Source organism: Capricornis sumatraensis, chromosome 1, assembly GCF_032405125.1.
Source record: "Capricornis sumatraensis isolate serow.1 chromosome 1, serow.2, whole genome shotgun sequence".
NCBI lineage: Eukaryota > Metazoa > Chordata > Mammalia > Artiodactyla > Bovidae > Capricornis > Capricornis sumatraensis.
The window spans coordinates 164,564,528-164,584,728 of NC_091069.1; the positions used below are offsets into that span (position 1 = coordinate 164,564,528).

Consider the following 20,201-nt stretch of genomic DNA (forward strand, 5'->3'; position numbering starts at 1 on the left):
ACAAATAATTTCAAGGTTTGTATGGAAATACAAAAAACCTCGAATAGCCAAAGCAATCTTGAGAAAGAAGAATGGAACTGGAGGAATCAACTTGCCTGACTTCAGGCTCTACTACAAAGCCACAGTCATCAAGACAGTATGGTACTGGCACAAGGACAGACATATAGATCAATGGAACAAAATAGAAAGCCCAGAGGTAAATCCACGCACCTATGGACACCTTATCTTTGACAAAGGAGGCAAGAATATACAATGGAGTAAAGACAGTCTCTTTAACAAGTGGTGCTGGGAAAACTGGTCAACCACTTGTAAAAGAATGAAACTAGATCACTTTCTAACACCACACACAAAAATAAACTCAAAATGGATTAAAGATCTAAATGTAAGACCAGAAACTATAAAACTCCTAGAGGAGAACATAGGCAAAACACTCTCCGACATAAATCACAGCAGGATCCTCTATGATCCACCTCCCAGAATTCTGGAAATAAAAGCAAAAATAAACAAATGGGATCTAATTAAAATTAAAAGCTTCTGCACAACAAAGGAAAATATAAGCCAGGTGAAAAGACAGCCTTCTGAATGGGAGAAAATAATAGCAAATGAAGCAACTGACAAACAACTAATCTCAAAAATATACAAGCAACTTATGCAGCTCAATTCCAGAAAAATAAATGACCCAATCAAAAAATGGGCCAAAGAACTAAACAGACATTTCTCCAAAGAAGGCATATGGATGGCTAACAAACACATGAAAAGATGCTCAACATCACTCATTATTAGAGAAATGCAAATCAAAACCACAATGAGGTACCACTTCACACCAGTCAGAATGTCTGCGATCCAAAAGTCTACAAGAAATAAATGCTGGAAAGGGTGTGGAGAAAAGGGAACCCTCCTACACTGTTGGTGGGAATGCAAACTAGTACAGCCACTTTGGAGAACAGTGTGGGGATTCCTTAAAAAATTGCAAATAGAACTACAATGACCCAGCAATCCCACTGCTGGGCATACACACCAAGGAAACCAGAATTGAAAGAGACACATGTACCCCAATGTTCATCGCAGCACTGTTTATAATAGCCAGGACATGGAAACAACCTAGATGTCCATCAGCAGATGAATGGATAAGAAAGCGGTGGTACATATACACAATGGAGTATTACTCAGCCGTTAAAAAGAATTCATTTGAATCAGTTCTGATGAGATGGATGAAACTGGAGCCGATTATACAGAGTGAAGTAAGCCAGAAAGAAAAACACCAATACAGTATACTAACACATATATATGGAATTTAGAAAGATGGCAATGACGACCCTGTATGCAAGACAGCAAAAAAGACAGAGGTGTATAATGGACTTTTGGACTCAGAGGGAGAGGGAGAGGGTGGGATGATTTGGGAAAATGGCATTGTAACATGTATACTACCATGTAAGAATTGAATCGCCAGTCTATGTTTGACGCAGGATACAGCATGCTTGGGGCTGGTGCACGGTGATGACCCAGAGAGATGTTATGGGGAGGGAGGTGGGAGGGGGGTTCATGTTTGGGAATGCATGTACACCCGTGGTGGATTCATGTCAATGTATGGCAAACCAATACAGTATTGCAAAGTAAAACAAAGTAAAAATAAAAATTAAAAATAATAATAATAATAATAAAATAAAAAAGAAAAGAAAAAGTATAATAGAGGAGGAAAATTGGCAGGGGTGGGGGGGAACTACCTAATCATCTGATAGAAGGTGAAAAGGGGACTATATAACTGGAATTGGTGTGATAAATGGAAATAATAGGACAGTAGATTTAATCTAAAATATATTAGTCACTACATTAAATGTAAATGGACACAGCATTCTATTAAAATAAAGATTTTACTACAGGATTAAAAAGAAAAAGCCTAACTTTGTGTTGCTTACAAAAGATATACTTCAAAAGAAGAATATCAAATGTAAAGGAAAAAGAAGAATCATCAACAGCTCTGAGTTTTGGCTTAGAAACTGGGTGGATGGTTGTTCCATTTACTGAGATGGAGATAGAGCAAGTTTGCATCCAGCAAGTGTGATTTTTAAAGTTCTATTTTGGACATGTTTATTTTGAGGTGCCAAGTAGAGATGTCAAGTTGGATGTTCAAGGCTGAATATGAGAGGAGAGGTCAAGACTAGAGATAAACATGAGATCTGCTGACATATAATTGATATTTAAAGCCATGGGACTACAAGAAATCATCTAGTTAAGGAGGCTACTCAGCCATTAAAAAGAATTCATTTGAATCAGTTCTGATGAGATGGATGAAACTGGAGCCGATTATACAGAGTGAAGTAAGCCAGAAAGAAAAACACCAATACAGTATACTAACACATATATATGGAATTTAGAAAGATAGCAATGACGACCCTGTATGCAAGCCAGCAAAAAAGACACAGCGGTGTATAACGGACTTTTGGACTCAGAGGGAGAGGGAGAGGGTGGGATGATTTGGGAGAATGGCATTCTATCATGTATACTATCATGTAAGAATTGAATCGCCAGTGTATGTCTGACGCAGGATACAGCATGCTTGGGGCTGGTGCATGGGGATGACCCACAGAGATGTTATGGGGAGGGAGGTGGGAGGGGGGTTCATGTTTGGGAACACATGTAAGAATTAAAGATTTTAAAATTAAATAAAAAAAATTAAAAAAAAAAAGAAGGAGGCTGCCCAAGAACTCGAACATCCTCAAGTTCTTCAAAGTTAAAAGCTAGTCCAACAAAGAAGAAGCCAGCAAGAGAAGCTAAAAAGGAGTGGCCTGGCCAGCAGAAAGCGGTGTCATAGAAGCCAGGCCCCCCCAAAAAATGCTTTAAGAAAGATGGAAGGTCAACTCTATCACATGCTTCTGAGAGGCCAAATGGACAGAGAAGTGGCCACTGGGCTTTACAGTATGGAAATCTTTGACGATGTGAAATTGTGAAGATAAAAACCCAACTGGAATGGGTTAAAGACCAAATAGGAGATGAAGAAATGAAGCCAATGATTACACACAACTTTTTCGAGAAGTTTTCCTATAAGGGAGCAATGGATGAGAAGAAAGGACGTTAAAGAAAAAAATTTAAGCTTATAAGTATTAGGAGCATGTTTATGTGCTGATGATAAGAAGTGAGTAAACAGAGAGAGATTGAGGATACAGGAGACCAGCTCATTTATTTCAGAAGTAAAACCTTTGAGAAAGTGAGAGGAGATGGGATCAAGAGGCCATTTGGAAGAGTGTCCTTGGAAAGTTGTAACAGATGAATCACCAATTGTTAACAGTAGCAGACAAACTTGTATGGATCCCCACAGAACATGAGATCTAAGACTAGATAAGGAAATTCCATCTGATTGTTTTCATTTTCTCAGTGAAATGTGAGATGGGAATTCCCTGGCAGTCCAGTGGTTAGGACTCAGTGCTTTCACCGCCAGGGCCTGGGTTGAATTCCTGATAGGGGATCTAAGATCCTGAAAGCCACACAGTGCGACCAGAAACAACAAAACAGAAACAAAAAGAAAAGAAAACGTGAGGTAAGGTTATGACTAGAAATTGGGGGAAGGTGAAAATGACTGATGGGAGAAGAATTAGTGATCATTTGGAAAGTGGGAAAGTGGAACAAGCCTACAGTGTGAGCACTGTGAGATATGAGAATGGTAGTCATGGCTTCAAAACAAGGCTGGTTTTCTACAGCATCTGCGTGGTCCAGGCACAGAGCTGGCAAATGGGTCAAACAGGGTTAGTGTCACTGTCTCTGAACCATACCTTAACCTTGTTTGCCAGTGTAGTTTAATGGTTAAGAGCTTGGACCCAGACTGCCTGAGTCCAGATCCTGTTCCACCTCTAATTGTATGACTGCAAATAAGTTACCTAACCTCTCCCTGCATGGTTTTTTCTTATGTAAAATACAAATTATTAAGAGCACTTATTTTATAAAGTGGTCACTTAGAATGATTCATGGTATAGCATAATCAGGTTTCCAGATTTTTGCAAAAAGAAAACAGAATAAACATTAAATGAACTTATGGTAATCATTTTATGATACATGCAAGTCAAATCACTATGCTATGTACCTTAAATTATACAGAGCTGCATGTTAATTATATCTCAGTAAAACTAGGGAAAAAAACTTTAAATCCAGGGTGCATGGCTAAATTTGAATTTCAGATAATCAGCAAGTTTATCTTTAGTATAAGCATGTCCCATGTAATATCTGGCAACCCTAAAGCTAATAAGCATTAAATATGTTTGTTAGATAATTAGTAACTATTGCATGTTTCAAGACACTAGAACTCTATTCTACTACAGTTGTTTCTGTACCCTTCCTGATATGAGGAAGCTTCCAGAGGGCAGAAGCATGTCCTATTTATCTCTTTACCCCTTGAACCCCACACAACAGAATCCATCAATAATTGTTTTATAAAACACAGAAAACAAAAGGTCAAGGTGCTAATACATGGAATCTTAAGGTACCTTCATCACTACTTTCCATCCTTCTTGCTGCTTGCCTCCTTAAAAATAGCTATCAAAGATATATTTCTAAGAATTGTTGAAGAGGAGTCGCATGAACTCTCATCACTCCTTACAACAACAGTCCTTAGCTAGGCAGTACTCTGACCTGGCCAAGGATCTGAGACCATTTACAACTTAGTGGTAATCTTTCACATATATTTCTTTTTTTTTAATATAAATTTATTTATTTTAATTGGAGGCTACTGACTTTACAATATTGTAGTGGCTCCACCATACATTGACATGAATCCACCACAGGTGTACATGTGTTCCCCATCCTGAACCCCCCTCTCACCTCCCTTCCCATCTGATCCCTCTGGGTCATCCCAGTGCACCAGCCCTGAGCACCCTGTCTCATGCATTGAACCTGGACTGGCAATTCGTTTCACATATGATAATATACATGTTTCAATGCCATTCTCCCAAAGCATCCCACCCTTGCCTTCTCCCACAGAGTCCAAAAGTCTGTTCTTTACATCTGTGTCTCTTTTGCTGTCTCACATATTGGGTCATCATTACCATCTTTCTAAATTCCATAGATATGCGTTAATATACTGCATTGGTGTTTTTCTTTCTGGCTTACTTCACTCTGTATAATTGGCTCCAGTTTCATCCACCTCATTAGAACTGATTCATATGTATTCTTTTTAATGGCTGAGTAATATTCCACTGTGTATATGTACCACAGGTTTCTTATCCATTCATCTGCTGATAGACATCTAGGTTGCTTCCATATCCTGGCTATTATAAACAGTGCTGCGATGAACATTGGGGTACACATGTCTCTTTCAACTCTGGTTTCCTCAGTGTGTATGTCCAGCAGGGGGATTGCTGGGTCGTAAGGCAGTTCTATTTCCAGTTTTTTAAGGAATCTCCACACTGTTCTCCATAGTGGCTGTACTAGTTTGCATTCCCACCAACAGTGTAAGAGGGTTCCCTTTTCTCCACATCCTCTCCAGCATTTCTTGCTTGTAGACTTTTGGATCACAGCCATTCTGACTGGCGTGAAATGGTACCTCATCATGGTTTTGACTTGCATTTCTCTGATAATGAGTGATGTTGAGCATCTTTTCATGTGGTTGTTAGCCATCTGTATGTCTTCTTTGGAGAAATGTCTGTTTAGTTCTTTGGCCCATTTTTTGATTGGGTCGTTTATTTTTCTGGAATTGAGCTGCGTAAGTTGCTTGTATATTTTTGAGATTAGTTGTTTGTCAGTTGCTTCATTTGCTATTATTTTCTCCCATTCTGAAGGTTGTCTTTTCACCTTGCTTATAGTTTCCTTTGTTGTGCAAAAACTTTTAAGTTTAATTAGGTCCCATTTGTTTTTTTGCTTTTATTTCCAATACTCTGGGAGGTGGGCCATAGAGGATTCTGCTGTGATTTATGTCAGAGTGTTTTGCCTATGTTCTCCTCTAGGGGTTTTACAGTTTCTGGTCTTACATTTAGATCTTTAATCCATTTTGAGGTTTTTTTGTGTGTATGGTCTTAGAAAGTGTTCTAGTTTCATTCTTTTATAAGTGGTTGACCAGTTTTCCCAGCACCACTTATTAAAGAGATTGTCTTTTCTCCACTGTATATTCTTGCCTCCTTTGTTGAACATAAGGTGTCCATAGGTGCGTGGATTTATCTCTGGGCTTTCTATTTTGTTCCATTGATCTATATTTCTGTCTTTGTGCCAGTACCATACTGTCTTGATAACTGTGGCTTTGTACTATAGCCTGAAGTCAGGCAGGTTGATTCCTCCAGTTCCATTCTTCTTTCTCAAGATTGCTTTGGCTATCTGAGGTTTTTTGCATTTCCATACAAATTGTGATATTATTTGTTCTAGTTCTGTGAAAAATACCATTGGTAGCTCGGTAAGGATTGCACTGAATCTATAGATTGCTTTGTGTAGTATACTCATTTTCACTATATTGATTCTTCCAATCCATGAACATGGTATATTTTTCCATCTATTTGTGTCCTCTTTGATTTCTTTCATCAGTTGTAATGGTGAATGGAATTGTTTCCTTAATTTCTCTTTCTGTTTTCTCAGTTAGTGTATAGGAATGCAAGGGATTTCTCTGTGCTAATTTTATATCCTGCAAACTTTACTTTACACTGATTAGCTCTAGTAATTTTCTGGTGGAGTCTTTAGGGTTTTCTATGTAGAGGATCATGCCATCTGCAAACAGTGAGAGTTTTACTTCTTCTTTTCCAGTTTTAATTCCTTTGATTTCTTTTTCTGCTCTGATTGCAGTGGCCAAAACTTCCAAAGCTATGTTGAATAGTAGTGGTGAGAGTGGGCACCCTTGTCTTGTTCCTGACTTTAGGGGAAATGCTTTCAATTTTTCACCATGGAGGATAATGTTTGCTGTGGGTTTGTCATATATAGCTTTTATTATGTTGAGGTATGTTCCTTCTATTCCTGCTTTCTGGAGGGTTTTTATCATAAATGGATGTTGAATATTGTCAAAGGATTTCTCTGCATCTATTGAGATAATCATATGGTTTTTATCTTTCAATTTGTTAATATGGTATATTACATTGATTGGTTTGCAGATATTGAAGAATCCTTGCATCCCTGTGATAAAGCCCACTTGGTCATGGTGTATGATCTTTTTAATATGTTGTTGGATTCTGTTTGCTAGAATTTTGTTAAGGATTTTTGCATCTATGTTCATCAGTGATATTGGCCTGTAGTTTTTGTTGTTGTTGTTGTTGTTGTCAGGTTTTGGTATTAGGGTGATGGTGGCCTCATAGAATGAGTTTGGAAGTTTACCTTCTTCTGCAATTCTGGAAGAGTTTGAGTAGGAGAGATGTTAGCTCTTCTCTAAATTTTTGGTAGAATTCAGCTGTGAAGCTGTCTGGTGGGGCTTTTGTTTGCTGGAAGATTTCTGATTCCAGTTTCAATTTCCGTGCTTGTGATGGTCTGTTAAGATTTTCTATTTCTTCGTGGTTTAGTTTGGAAAGTTGTACTTTTCTAAGAATTTGTCCATTTCTTCCACGTTGTCCATTTTATTGGCATATAATTGCTGATAGTAGTCTCTTATGAGCCTTTGTTTTTCTGTGTTGTCTGTTGTAATCTCTCCATTTTCATTTGTAATTTTGTTGGTTTGATTTTTCTCCCTTTGTTTCTTGATGAGTCTGGCTAATGGTTTGTCAATTTTATTTATCTTCTCAAAGAATCAGCTTTTGGCTTTGTTGATTTTTGCTATGGTCTCTTTTGTTTCTTTTGCATTTCTGCCCGAATTTTTAAGATTTCTTTCCTTCTACTAACTATGGGGTTCTTCATTTCTTTCTTTTCTAGTTGCTTTAGGTGTGAAGTTAGGTTATTTATTTGACTTTTTTGTTTCTTGAGGTAAGCTTGTATTGCTATGAACCTTCCCCTTAGCATTACTTTTACAGTGTGCCATAGGTTTGGGGTTGTTGTGTTTTCATTTTCATTCATTTCTATGCATATTTTGATTTCTTTTTTGATTCCTTCTGTGATTTTCTGATTATTCAGCAGCGTGTTGTTCAGCCTCCATGTTGGAATTTTTAATAGTTTTTCTCCTGTAATTGACATCTAATCTTATTGCATTGTGGTCAGAAAAGATGCTTGGAATGATTTCAGTGTTTCTGAGTTTACCAAGGCTAGATTTATGGCCCAGGATGTGATCTATCCTGGAGAAGGTTCCATGTGCACTTGAGAAAAAGGTGAAATTCATTGTTTTGGGGTGTAATGTCCTATAGATATCAATTAGGTCTAACTGGTCTATTGTATCATTTAAAGTTTGTGTTTCCTTGTTACTTTTCTGTTTAGTTGATCTATCCATAGGTGTGAGTGGGGTATTAGTCTCCCACTATTATTGTTAATTTTCCCTTTCATACTTGTTAGCATTTGCCTTACATATTGTGGTGCTCCTACATTGGCTGCATATATATTTATAGTTATTATCTTTTCTTCTTGGATTGATCTTTGATCATCATGTAGTCCCTTTCTTTGTCTCTTTTCACAGCCTTTATTTTAAAGTCTATTTTATCTGATATGAGTATTGCTACTCCTGGTTTCTTTTGGTCTCTATTTGCGTGGAATCTTTTTCAGCCCTTCACTTTCAGTCTGTATGTGTCTCTTGTTTTGAGGTGCGTCTCTTGTAGACAACATATATAGGGGTCTTGTTTTTGTATCCATTCAGCCAGTCTTTGTATTTTGGTTGGGGTATTCAACCCACTTACATTTAAGGTAATTATTGATAAGTATGATCCCATTGCCATTTACTTTATTGTTTTGGGTTTGAGTTTACACACCCTTTTTGTGTTTCCTGTCTAGAGAATATCCTTTAGCACTTGTTGGAGAGCTGGTTTGGTGGTGCTGAATTCTCTCAGCTTTTGCTTGTCTGTAAAGCTTTTCATTTCTCCTTCATATTTGAATGAGATCCTTGCTGGGTACAGTAATCTGGGCTGTAGGTTTTTCTCTTTCATCACTTTAAGTATGTCCTGCCATTCCCTTCTGTGCTGAGGGGTTTCTATTGAAAGATCAGCTGTTATCCTTATGGGAATCCCCTTGTGTGTTGTTTGTTGTTTTTCCCTTGCTGCTTTTAATATTTGTTCTTTGTGTTTGATCTTTGTTAATTTGATTAATATGTGTCTTGGGGTGTTTCGCCTTGGGTTTATCCTGTTTGGGACTCTCTGGGTTTCTTGGACTTGGGTGACTATTTCCTTCCCCATTTTAGGGAAGTTTTCAACTATTATCTCCTCAAGGATTTTCTCATGGTCTTTCTTTTTGTCTTCTTCTTCTGGGACTCCTATGATTCGAATGTTGGGGCATTTAACATTGCCCCAGAGGTCTCTGAGGTTGTCCTCATTTCTTTTAATTCTTTTTTCTTTTTCCTCTCTACCTCATTTATTTCTACCATTCTGTCTTCTACCTCATGTATGCTATCTTCTGCGTCCATTATTCTACTGTTGGTTCCCTCCTGAGTGTTTTTTATCTCATTTGTTGCATTTTCATTATATATTGACTCTTTTACTTCTTTTTTTTTTTTTTTTTTTTTGCTTTATTTTACTTCACAATACTCTAGGTTAGGGCTTTTCGCAGGATAGCTATCCCACAAGTCTGGGTTGCTATCTCCAGTTAGTTCCCTCAGATTGCCCTTGGGGCATTCAGGCCCAGTCCTTACCCTAAGCAATGCAGCCTGAGCCTCCCTGTCCAGCCCCCACTTGCTAGTGGTGGAAGCAAGCGTTTGGGCTGTTTCTCCACTGGGAGTCGCCTTTAGGCACATAATCTATGGGTTTTAATTATTTATTTATTTTTTCTCCTGGTTACGTTGCCCTCTGAGATTCCAGGGCTTGCCACAGACCATCGGTAAGAGTGCTTCCTGGTGTTTGGAAACTTCTCTCTTTTTTATACTCCCTTCCTGGGATGGATCTCCGTCCCTATCTCTTTTGTCTCTCTTTTTATCTTTTATATTTTGTCCTACCTCCTTTCGAAGACAATGAGCTGCCTTTCTGGGTGCCGGATATCCTCTGCCAGCATTCAGAAGTTGTTTTGTGGAATTTGCTCAGCATTCAAATATTCTTTTGATGAATTTGCGGGGGAGAAAGTGGTCTCCCCATCCTATTCCTCCACCATCTTAGGACCGCCCCCTTTCACATATATTTCTATGTGAATTTGTGACAAATTTATTATATAGTGAAGGAAATCTTGCTTTGCAATAAGATCAATAAAATATTTTATTAGAGTAGAAAATATGTATTTAGGAGATGTACTTGTCACACTATGGTAACATTCCCAGGTATCTGTCTCCCATTTTTCTGTGCTTCCTTATTAGCCAAGTCCCAGTTTCTTTGATGGTGGCACTGTGATCATCTATTAATAAAAACAGCCATTTACCCAGATTTCCATGTGGCTACATAGCATAGTTGTAGGTAATGAAAGGTAAGCAAGTCCAGTGGATTGTGCTGCCATCATACTCAAAATTTTAAAACGACAGACTCACCTGGAAAACCTCTTAGCTCTTTGCTCTTCTATCTTTGATTCTTCTTCCCTTTGACCTTCTGAAACATGTGTGATTGTCATAGATAAAAGATATAGTAGATAGACATATAAAAGATTTTAAGATGATATAAAAACTAACACATTCATTTATCAAAATCCAAGCCTTCAATAGTAGATAACAACTGAAGTCTTAGCACAGAGTAAGGAATTAAGAATGTGATAGAAAATAATACATATATTGGATTAGTACTGAGATAAAAAATTATTACATTATTACTCACCAAAGAAACCCAGAACTTTCCTGGCTCAGAGTAAAATCCACAGAGGATGTGACAGGGGGTTGAAGGAACAAAGATTTCGGGTAAGGGCTCCTCTTCCTCCTCCTCCTCCTCCTCTTCCTGGAGTTCCTCTTCTGCATCGTCGCCCATCTCTGTTTCTAGCCTTTTCCTTCTTTCTTGCTTTTCTTTCTCCTTCAGCTCCTTTTGTTTCTTTCTCCTTTCAATTTCTATTAATCTCTTTAGCAAAAGAGATGAAGGGATTTAAGAAAAACTGTAATTCATTCATTCACACTATTAGAAAATAGAAGATAGAGCCCTAGGAAAATTCATAGCTCTAATGCAACAAATAATGTCACTTAAAAATTATTATCAATTTGGTAAGAGAATAGATTTTGTATGATTTCAATACCTTTAGACCATGAAATTTTTATACCTTGTTTTATGTCCCTGGATATGTTCTAGAGTCTGTTAGTTTATAGTCTATGGGAACTTGAACAGAATTAGTATCCGACTACTGTGTGAAAATTGTATAAATCTTAATTATGTTAATTGGTTCACAGTGCTTTCCAGGTCTACTGTATCCTTCTACTTCCCTATATATTCATTCTATTAATTTCTGAGAGTTTGATATTGATAAAACTCTTATCTATTTTAAAAAATAATTGTAATATATGGTGTTATTATATGTAACCTTGTTCTGTATTTTCCAAGTCTCCTGTAAATGTGATATCATACTTTCATAATTTAAAGATAAAATTTCTTTTTAATTATTATCAATTTGGGAATATATCTTTACCATTAAATTTTTAAAATCTTTGAAATGACTTTCTGCATAACTCTCACTGATCCTGGTTTTTTGTTTTCTTTATAATATTTATTTAGATTGATTGATAATTGGTTTACAGTATTGGTTTGATTTCCTCATACATCAACATGAATTTGATCCCAGTTTTATAGAAATTATTTTGCCTTTGTTCCTAATAGAAAAGCTAAGTAAAATTTTTCTCATAGCTATCATTGTCAACCATGAATTCTGTGGATTGAAATAGTCCATAAAAGAAGGTGATTTACCGTTGGTGGAAAAGTGATTTATATCCTTAGCCTCTGCTACTGCTAAGTAACTTCAGTCATGTTCGACTCTGTGCGATCGCATGGACTGCAGCCTACCAGGCTCCTCTGCCCATGGGATTTTCCAGGCAAGAGTACTGGAGTGGGGTGCCATTGCCTTCTCCGATCCTTAGCCTCTATCAACTGGGTATTGCAAAAGCTCCCTAACACTAGCATCCTGACCTCCCATCTTTCACCTTTTTATTGTTTACCCTGGAGAATTAACTTCGAAATTTATATGACCGATCATATCAATCCTCTCCTCAAAAACTGACAATATATATGTTTCAATGCTATTCTCTCAAATCATCCCACCCTTTCCTTTCCCCCACTGTGTCCTTTCAGCTCAGTTCAGTCACTCAGTCATGTCTGAGTCTTTGCAGCCCCATGAGCTGCAGCACGCCAGGCCTCCCTGTCCAACACCAACTCCTGGAGCCTACTCAAACTCATGTCCATTGAGTTGGTGATGCCATCCAACCATCTCAGCCTCTGTTGTCCCCTTCCTCTCCTGCCCTCAATCTTTCCCAGCATCAGGGTTTTTTCAAATCAGTCAGCTCTTCACATCAGGTGGCCAAAGTATTGGAGTTTCAGCTTCAACATCAGACCTTTCAATGAACACCCAGGACTGATCTCCTTTAGGATGGACTGGTTGGATCTCCTTGCAGTCCAAGGGACCCTCAAGAGTCTTCTCCAACACCACAGTTCAAAAGCATCAATTCCTCTGTGCTCAGCTTTCCTTATACTCCAACTCTCAAATCCATACATGACTACTGGAAAAACCAAAGCCTTGATTAGATGGACCTTTGTTGGCAAAGTAATGTTTCTGCTTTTAATATGCTGTCTACACTGGTCATAACTTTCCTTCCAAGGACTAAGCATCTTTTAATTTCATGGCTGCAGTCACCATCTGCAGTGATTTTGGAGCCCAAAAAAATAAAGTCTGACACTGTTTCCACTGTTTCCCCATCTATTTGCCATGAAGTGATGGGATCAGATTCCATGAACTTCGTTTTCTGAATGTTGAGCTTCAAGCCAACTTTTTCACTCTCCTCTTTCACTTTCATCAAGAGCCTTTTAGTTCCTCTTCACTTTCTGCCATAAGGGTGGTGTCATCTGCATATCTGAGGTTACTGATATTTCTCCCGGCAATCTTGATTCCAGCTTGTGCTTCCTCCAGCCCAGCACTTCTCATGATGCACTCTGCATGTAAGTTAAATAAGCAGGGTGACCACATACAGCCTTGACGTATTCCTTTTCCTATTTGGAACCAGTCTGTGGTTCCATGCCCAGTTCTAACTGTTGCTTCCTGACCTGCATACAGGTTTCTCAAGAGGCAGGTCAGGTGGTCTGGTATTCCCATCCCTTTCAGAATTTTCCACAGTTTATTGTGGTCCACATAGTCAAAGGCTTTGGCATAGTCAATAAAGCAGAAATAGATGTTTTTCTGGAACTCTCTTGCTTTTTTGATGATCCGGTGAATGTTGGCAATTTGATCTCTGGCTCCTCTGCCTTTTCTAAAACCAGCTTGAACATCTGGAAGTTCACGGTTCATATATTGCTGAAGCCTGGCTTGGAGAATTTTGAGCATTACTTTACTAGCGTGTGAGATGAGTGCAATTATGTGGTAGTTTGAGCATTCTTTGGCATTGCCTTTCTTTGGGATTGGAATGAAAACTGACCTTTTCCAGTCCTGTGGCCACTGCTGACTTTTCCAAATTTGCTGACATATTGAGTGCAGCACTTTGACAGCATCATCTTTCAGAATTTGAAATAGCTCAACTGGAATTCCATCACCTCCACTAGCTTTGTTCATAGTGATGCTTCCTAAGGCCCACTTGACTTCACATTCCAGGATGACTGGCTCTAGGCGAGTTATCACACCATTGTGATTAACTGGGTCGTGAAGATCTTTTTTGTACAGTTCTTCTGTGTATTCTTGCCACCTCTTCTTAATCTCTTCTGCTTCTGTCAGGTCCCTACCATTTCGGTCCTTTATTGAGCCCATCTTTGCATGAAATGTTCCCTTGGCATCCCTTGGTCTGTCCTTTATGTAAAATAGACAGCCTGTGCCCATGTTCTTTGACAACCTAGAGAGGTGGGATGGGGAGGGAAGTGGGAGGGAGGTCCTAGAGGGAGGGGACATATGTATACCTATAGCTGATGTATGGGAGAAACCATCACAATACTGTAATTATCCTCCAACTGAAAATTAAATTAAAAAATACAAAAAAAAACCCTTTTAACAATTTATTCCAGTGGCTTAAGAAATAAAACATCTTGGCTAGAATTTAAGGGGTCCTTTGTGGTGGTCACAGACTCCTGTCAAACTCCTCTACAAACTGCATCCCTCTTGTTTCATGGCCCAGTCTTCATTTCTTGAAAACAACAAAACTCTTGCAATTCTGCCTTCCCTCAGGATGTTCTCCCAGCTTTTATTGCCTTTCCATTTTTAACCTCTCAAATCCTTCCCTTTCATTAAATACTAAATGTCTGCTCAATGAACTCATCCTTGACCTCCTCTCATCCTTCCATCAGAACCATATATTCTTTCCTCTGCATGCCCCTAAAATTCTTTTCTTTGCACTGTGATTTTAGTATCTATTTATTACCTCCTTCTAATACAGTTAGCTGCTTTCTACCAGATAAGCTCCTTAAATTAAAAGTTTGTATCAACTTCTTCATATTTCCTAGCACTTAACACGGGCTGTTTTATATCATAAGGAAGAAAATAATTAGAAGACAATGCTTCAAGGATATTTCATACCAGAATCTTAGATTTGACACTTGTGAAATGGAAATATTTTAAACACATGTCTTTGATTTCATAGGAAACTACATCACGGTCCTCCTTGTCCTCCTTTATAGCTGGAAACGGAGCTTCAAGAACATAGCCATCCTCACAAATAATCAGCAAAGTACTTTCAGGCTAAAAAACAAAGATTAAACAGATCATTTACATTTAGGCAAGCTTTTAGAAACATAGTTCAAAAATACTTTAAACTATAATTTTAAAATTATAAAAACTGTAATTGCTATGTATACTAGCTATTTTAAAAGGATACTACTACCAGCAATAATCACAGTGAGGAACTAAGTCAATCTTATCAATCACTATACACATTAATACAATTATATCATTATTAATTAATAAACCAAGTGTTAAAATTAGATTTATATTTGTTTTATAGATGCCTTCTTTTCTGAGCCAAAAATTAGGTTGTGAAATATGTCAGCTGAAAGGGCAGAATATTAAAATTAGGATTTCCAAGGAAAATCTGCAGTATGTGGACAGCATATACAACCTCTGCCTCCTTTGATGAATCATCCTCTGCTTGAATTCATTTAATGTGAAAGTCCCAAGATTCTTGTTCTTTCTCCTCTTTTTCTTTCTCTCCATAAACATTCCCTGAGAAATCTTGTAGCCATCATGGCTTCATTACCACTCACAAGCAATTAGACTCTGAATTCATCTCTCTAGTCCAGACCTCTCTCCTGAGTTTCAAAATCATGTATTTAACCACATGTGGGAAATTCCCATCTTGATACTCCATAGATACATTATTCAAAATGTTTATCCTTTCAGTTATTTTATTCCATACTTCTTTATTACGTACCTACTATGTACTCAGAATTTTATAAAGTGCTAGAGGTAAAATTATAATAAAAATAGGAATTGTCTCTGCCATTATGGAGCTTACCTCCAATGGGAAAGCTTGTCACTTAACAAATCATGTAAATAAATGTAAATTATAACTGCAACTAGTGTTGCAGAGGTACCACAAGGAGGTCGTAAAAGGTTTCCTGAGAAGGTGGTACCTAAGTCTCGATGTGAAGGATGAGTAGAAGATTCTTTCCATAATGACTTGGGGGAGGGCTTGAGGGAATATGCTATGTAAAGAATACAGCATGTGCAAATATCCTGTGGCACATATGGGCTTTTAAGAAAGTTGTGGCCTTGGTGGTATCACTAAGGTCAAGAGAACAGAAGAGAGAAGAGAGACTGGGACAGAGCCTTGGGGAAGCAACACTTAATGCCTGAATGAAGAAGGCTGCGAAGAAGTGACAAGATGTTGGAGAAGAAACTAGGAGAGCATAATGCCCCAAAAAGTCAAAGGGAGATGGTATTTCAAAGAGGAAATGAGGATCAACAAGGTCAACTGAGGCTAAGAGAGCAAGAAAGATAAGAACTAAAACTGTTAAATGGATACACTGGTATCTCTGGAAGTGTTAACCTGGTGGGATTATGAGATAACAAACTTGTAAGAGCCTGTGAAGGAAGAAGTAGGATGTAAGGAAATGCAGCTCATGGGAATAACCAACCCCCAGGAGGAAAATGGAAGGAGAAAAATGCGGCAATGACTAGAAGAGGACATGAGGACAAGGAATTTTTTCTGAACAAGGAAGAGGGCTTGAATATATTTCAATATTAATGGAAGTAATTCATTAAACAGGTGGGGTTAAATTTATATGACAGAAAAGAGAAAACAGCGTGAAATGTTGAAAACAGTGGGAGTAGATTCCCAAGGTCACAAGGGAGAACTGGCCTCAAGCAGGAAGACACATAGCACCTCTACTGTAAGAAAAAAAAAGGGGGGGGGGGAACAGGTACCTGCAGAAGTAATAGGATTTTACATTTGGTAGTGGGAAGGTGAAGGAGTTCCTGGCATAGGTCTCCTACTTGTTTGGTGAAGTAAGTGATGCTGAGAATAAGAGTGAGTGAGCAAGTGGGAGGTTTGAAGCTTTGGGGAGAGGAGGAGTTTTTAAATGATCATTGTGGGTGAAAGAGAGTTGGTAAGAACAACATCATAGAATCTCTAAGCCCTACTGTGAACTGCGTTGAGGCCATTTGAGTCACTAAATCATGAAGAAGCTAATCTTTCCTGTTGCATGACTATCTCTAACTGCCCTTGGTAATCACTGTAGGCAAACATAGATCAACTGGGAACAGTCAGGGATGGGTTTTTGCCAGAAATGTATGAAAAAAAGAGAAAGGAGCTCAAGTCATTGGAAGAATGTTACTGAACATTATTGATAGAAAGAATCATGACATTTAAGCCAGATATAGGAGGAACTTAAGATAAGAGTCTTAAGACTTCCCTGGTGGCTCAGACGGTAAAGCATCTGCCTATAATGCGGTAGACCCAGATTCGAGCCCTGGGTTGGGAAGATCCTCTGGAGAAGGAAATGGCAACCCACTCCAGTACTCTTGCCTGGAAAATCCCATGGCTGGAAGAGCCTGGCAAGCTACAGTCCATGGGGTCGCAAAGAGTTGAACACGACTGAGTGACTTCACTTTAAGACAAGTTGGACTAATAGGTGAGAGAAAACAAATGGTGAAGGAACAAGAGGAGCCTTCAGAGAACAAGTGGAGCAGAAGTAGCCAAGTGAACAGGTTGGACATGAGAGAGGCTGAGGTCAGAATGTGAGCTATCTGAATTGTTTATTATTCAGTCGCTCAGTTGTATCTGACTCTTTGCAACCCCATGGACTGCAGAATGCCAGGTTTCCCTGTTCTTCACCATCTTCCAGAGCTTCCTCAAACTCATGTCCATTGTGCTGGAGATGCCATCCAACCATCTTATCTGAACAGTTGACTTTTAAAGCTGAGCTCTTATGAGATTTTGTGGTTGAAATTGTGTCCCCACAAATTCATATGCAGAATGTGACTGTATTTGGAGAAAGGGTCTATAGAGTGGGCCCTAATCTAGTAGGACCAGTGTCCTTATAAGAAGGGGAGATTAGGATACAGGGGGACAACCACGTGAGGACAGAGTGAGAGGGTGGCCATCTGCAAGCCAAGGAGAGAGGCCTCAGAAGAAGTCTAAACTGTTAGCACCTTGATCTTAAGCTTCTAACCTAAACAATCATGACAAAATCAGTTTCTGCTCTTTAAGCCACACAGACTGTGGTTATTTTGTTATGGAAGCTCTAGTAAACTAATCAACAGGTGGTCATCGTGCCCAGTGGGTGGCTCTGAGTGTGTGAATAAACTGTAAAGGTCATGGGAAATGAAAAGATCAAGAGGCTGATGCGACTTGATCAACTAGGCACATGGTGTTAACATCATTCAGGACAATTGGTTACACTTTGGATGAAGAAAAAGATAACCATAGTCTTAAAATTTTTAAAGGGGGCAGATTTGACCAGGTGGTCAGAAGATAACAGCAGTATAAAAAGAGAGAATGTGATGTAGCCAAGCTATAAGAGCCTCAAAGGAGCTGTGTTTTATGAGTCAAATCAGAAAAGTAACATATACATTGCCACAAATGAAATCAAAGTTAACTTCTATACTTCTCTCCCTCACCCTGAACAGGTATAATGAATGCTGAGTTGATGTATATATACCCTTTCATACTTTTCTCCTCAGAATAGAATTTTTTCAAGAAAGGAAAAGGGTATTCATTTATTCTTTCAGTGAAGATATGGTAAATCCATATTCATGAAAATAAAATAACCAGATGTATTAGAAATAAAACATCAGGAATGAGTCAACAAAATTTTAAAAATCCATCAAGATTTTAGATGTTGAAATGATCAGACATAGCCAAAAAAACAATTATGCCTACCATGCCTAAGTTACAAGAGAAAATCTTAAAATATCTGCAGGAAACAGTTTTATCTATTAAAACTAACAAAACAGATATGAAAAATAATCAAATAAAACTTCAAGAACTAAAAATACTAAAAAGTTGAAATTAATATGGTGAAAGAAAGTGAAGTCGCTCAGTCATGTCCGACTCTTTGCAACCCCATGGACCTACCAGGCTCCTCTGTCCATGGGATTTTCCAGGCAATAGTACTGGAATGAATTACCATTTCCTTCTCCAGGGGATCTTCCCTACCCAGGGATCGAACCCAGGTTTCCCGCATTGTAGACAGATGCTTTACCGTCTGACCCACCAGGGTGACTTTAATACTGATAACTGAAGAGATAACTAGTCAGTAGAAAACAGATGAGAAGAAATCTATAAAATATGACTTAGTTTTTTTTAAGTTAGAAGATACAGAAGACAGGGCAAGACATTTAGAGAATAATATTAAGAAATTCTAACACACTTGATCACATCTGAAAGGGAAAAAAACAAAAGCAATTATTTCAAGACAAATTGATTCCATTTTTCCCCCAGAATTGATACAAGTTACAAACCCATGGATTCAAGCACCTATATACATCAAAACAAAATTGCAGAACACTAAAAACAGAAGAGTTGACTCATTGGAAAACACTCTGATGCTGGGAGGGATTGGGGGCAGGAGGAGAAGGGGACAACCGAGGATGAGATGGCTGGATGGCATCACCGACTAGACGGATGTGAGTCTGAGTGAACGCTGGGAGTTGGTGATGGACAGGGAGGCCTGGCGTGCTGCGATTCATGGAGTCGCAAAGAGTCGGACACGACTGAGCGACTGAACTGAACTGAAAAACAGAAAATCCTAAACACTGCCAAAAAAGGACAAATTATTTTCAAAAGAGTGACAATCACACCAACAGGTAGTAGAAGTAACTGAAGTTAGAAAGCACTGGCATGGCATCTTGAGTGAGCTGAAAGAAAATTACTGCCATCTAGAATTCTATGCCAACAAAAATATCCTTTAATACTGTAAGAAAAATTTCCAGAAAAAGTTAGAGAGCTTGCAAATAGCAGACCTGCAAATAAGAGGAAAAATTCCCAAATGCAAGAAGGAATAAATAGCAAAGAAAGTGGTCAATATGTGGGTGATTCTTAGTAATGGTTAATTGAATATATCTTGTGAGATTTAAAAAATACAAGTCTTAAAAACCAAATCCTCCTACAACTATTGCTGGGGATGTGGACTGGTGCAGCCAGTTTGGAGAATAATATAGGTACTCCTTAAAAAAATAAAAATAGAGTTACTGTATGATCCAGTAATTCCACACCTGTGCATATATCTGGAAAAAATTCCAATTCAAAAAGATACGGGAGGTGGGAGGGTGTTTCATGTTTGGGAACACATGTAAGAATTAAAGATTTTAAAATTAAAAAAAATAATAATAATAAAAAAAAAATAAAAATTAAAATTAAAAAAAAAAAATCCCCAAACCAATGGACAATATGGACACTAGCCCCAAAGGGTAAAAGCTACTGGTCTCCCTAGATGCTTCTGCCTTGTTCTGAAAAGACAGAGCATGACTGGTAATATTTTTAAAATATTTAAGTCAATCCACGAATCTTTAAAAACTTCCATTTACAGGGACATATGTATACCTATGTCTGAGTCATGTTGATGTATGGCAGAAACCAGCACAATATTGTAAAGCAATTATCCTTCAATCTAAAATAAATAAATTTTTAAAATGAACTTCAAAAAAAAAAAAAAAAG

At 38.1% G+C, this 20,201-nt stretch overlaps 1 protein-coding gene across 1 annotated transcript in view; it reads right to left on the reverse strand.

Moving 5' to 3' along the window:
• Window positions 1-20,201, reverse strand: part of CFAP44 (cilia and flagella associated protein 44) — a 123,892-nt gene that overhangs the window by 66,157 nt on the left and 37,534 nt on the right. The window contains exons 15-16 of the mRNA XM_068968454.1: window positions 14,623-14,784; window positions 10,755-10,988 (exon numbers count right to left, since the gene is read on the reverse strand). Coding sequence (XP_068824555.1) covers window positions 10,755-10,988; window positions 14,623-14,784 — 396 coding nt within the window. The remainder of the gene's footprint in view (window positions 1-10,754; window positions 10,989-14,622; window positions 14,785-20,201) is intronic.